Source organism: Arachis duranensis, chromosome 7, assembly GCF_000817695.3.
Source record: "Arachis duranensis cultivar V14167 chromosome 7, aradu.V14167.gnm2.J7QH, whole genome shotgun sequence".
NCBI lineage: Eukaryota > Viridiplantae > Streptophyta > Magnoliopsida > Fabales > Fabaceae > Arachis > Arachis duranensis.
Window position 1 is genome coordinate 77,607,111 of NC_029778.3, and position 2,122 is coordinate 77,609,232.

Genomic DNA, 2,122 nt, shown 5'->3' on the forward strand with positions numbered 1-2,122 from the left:
AAATAAGAAATTATAAATAGAAAATCTAGTATTAATATAATTTATTATTGCTTGTTCATGTACGTTCATTGTCTTATACCAGTGAGGTAAAGCATTGAATATTTCAAATTTTATTTAATGTTAATTTGGCTTAAGAGCATCACTTCTTCATAGGAAAAAACATAGGAAAAAACAGCCTGGTTTAAGAGCATCACTTCTTCATAGGAAAAAACAGCCGCCTATAAATAGTCATCCACATTCCATATTTTTTAACTTATCACAACACATGGAACATTGATGCTTGCTACCAAGTTGAATTTTAACCTACATGCCATTATTTCTCAATCCAATTTTTTATTCCACAAAGTTAAACCCAAGACTTAGTAAAGATAATAAACATGAAATCGTACGGGGAAATACTATTTGTTCAAACCAAACGACTAAAATTTTGAATTGTGATTTCTAATGAGCAAAAGCACAAATCGAGTTCAACGAATATATGTTTTATTTGGAACATCACACCCCAAAAAATCCCTGTATGATTAACTATCTCGGGAAAAATATTCTCAGGATTTCTAATAGTTTGAATGTAGTATAAGGAGATTGACTATACAACGTTTCACCAAGTCATAATACAAATTATATTTAACAAGGGTGCATGACACCTTCAGTATATATCTCTTGCCCAGATATACAACATACAAATTCCATCAATTAAGACTTAAAAGCTTGAATTGGTCGATCAAAGGCATTGATCCTCAATATACCATTACGGTAACTCAACTTCAAATGCACGGCTATCTCAAACAGTTGCTGGAAATTACCCTTTATGTTAAACCAGCTGCACCTTCAGAAAAATTGGTGTTACCCATTGATGGATTCATTCTCTGGATCTGTAAAGGTATGCATCAGAGTTAGAGAAGGGAAAGCATTCTGATAGGAAGGAAGTGACATAAAGTAACTATGCCATCTACGGACCAAAACACTTGGATTTAGCAAATACCTGATTGACAAGCAGGTTGACTTGTTCTCTGTACATTTCCTTCAAGTCAACAATATCCGCACGAAGTTCCTCCAACTAATCACATTCAACTTCTTTTAGATAGTATTCTTTATTTCAAAAAAAAAAAAAGTAATGAAAAGGAAATAGGACAGTTAGGATATAACAAAGTCTGATGCCTATATAAATAACTATGGATTAAACATCATTTTCAGACCCAAGCTTGTCTGAGATTATTCCTATATTTGATTTCTTAGATTTTCTGGAAGAAAGAAGGAGTTGCAGAGAGAAAAATACCTCTTCATCACGTTCACCCATCAACTCCAACGCAGCAGAGTGCCTCCTCCTCAGTGCCTCCAGCTCTGATCGTAAACCAGGTAACACAGCAGCCTCCCCACGCAACTTTTCACACTGCAGGGTGGAGATGCATGTCATGGTTAATGACAACTGACATGCAAGAGGAGCAGTAAGTAGCACACACAAGAATCTAACTCACCTGTTCTGTCATTTTCACCAACTCCTCGGCAAGAGAAGCACAAAATGGAGTTGTTAAAGAAACTGGCAGCGACGCGAACGCATAGACGACGCGAACGCGTGCCTTACGCAAACTGGCATCTGCGCAAACGCGTGCATGACGCGAACGCGTGCTACGCGAAACACAACTGACGCGGGCACATGACTGACGCGGCCGCATGGAAGAGCAAAACTCCAAATGACGCGACTGCGTGACCCAAGCAGACGTGTGATGTGCGCGATCTGCATAATTTACAGAAGTCGCCCCTAGCGATTTCTGGACCCTTTTTTGGTCCAGATCCAAGCCCAAAAAACACAGATTGGAGACTATTAAGTGGCTGGATCCATTCATTCATAGAGAGCGAACAATTAAGGAATTAATTCACAATTTTAGACCTCTCTCTCTTAGGTCTTAGGATTAGGATTCCTCTTAAAGGATTTAGGATTTATTTGTTCTTTATATCAGGTTCAATATTTCTTTATTTTGATTCTTTTTATGCTTTTATTTACCTCAATGCTTTTATTCGTGTTTGACTTATGTTGCCAGATTGGCTTATGAACTTTTTATGTTAGGATTTTCTTAATTAATATAATTTGAGGTATTTCAGACTTATTACTTCTTTTATTAAT

General features: G+C 36.9%; 1 protein-coding gene across 1 annotated transcript; it reads right to left on the reverse strand.

Moving 5' to 3' along the window:
* Positions 1–466: 466 nt before the first annotated feature.
* On the reverse strand, positions 467–1,848 carry LOC107459715 (golgin candidate 5-like). Its single transcript, XM_016077952.3, has 5 exons — positions 1,749–1,848; positions 1,476–1,537; positions 1,277–1,390; positions 983–1,057; positions 467–872 (listed from the first exon to the last, which is right to left on the reverse strand). The coding sequence occupies exons 1-5, from the start codon at positions 1,846–1,848 to the stop codon at positions 807–809; spliced, it is 417 nt and encodes a 138-aa protein (XP_015933438.2). The 3' UTR covers positions 467–806.
* Positions 1,849–2,122: the final 274 nt, after the last annotated feature.

What these genes read in the sequence shown, in the direction of transcription:
- LOC107459715 (XM_016077952.3), bottom strand. Translation starts at nt 1,848, where the DNA reads ATGAATGAATGGATCCAGCCACTTAATAGTCTCCAATCTGTGTTTTTT. An exon ending in AATCGCTAGGGGCGACTTCT is followed by an intron (nt 1,538 to 1,748) that starts GTAAATTATGCA and finishes CGTCGCTGCCAG; the next exon opens with TTTCTTTAACAACTCCATTT. An exon ending in TCAACCTGCTTGTCAATCAG is followed by an intron (nt 873 to 982) that starts GTATTTGCTAAA and finishes ATACCTTTACAG; the next exon opens with ATCCAGAGAATGAATCCATC.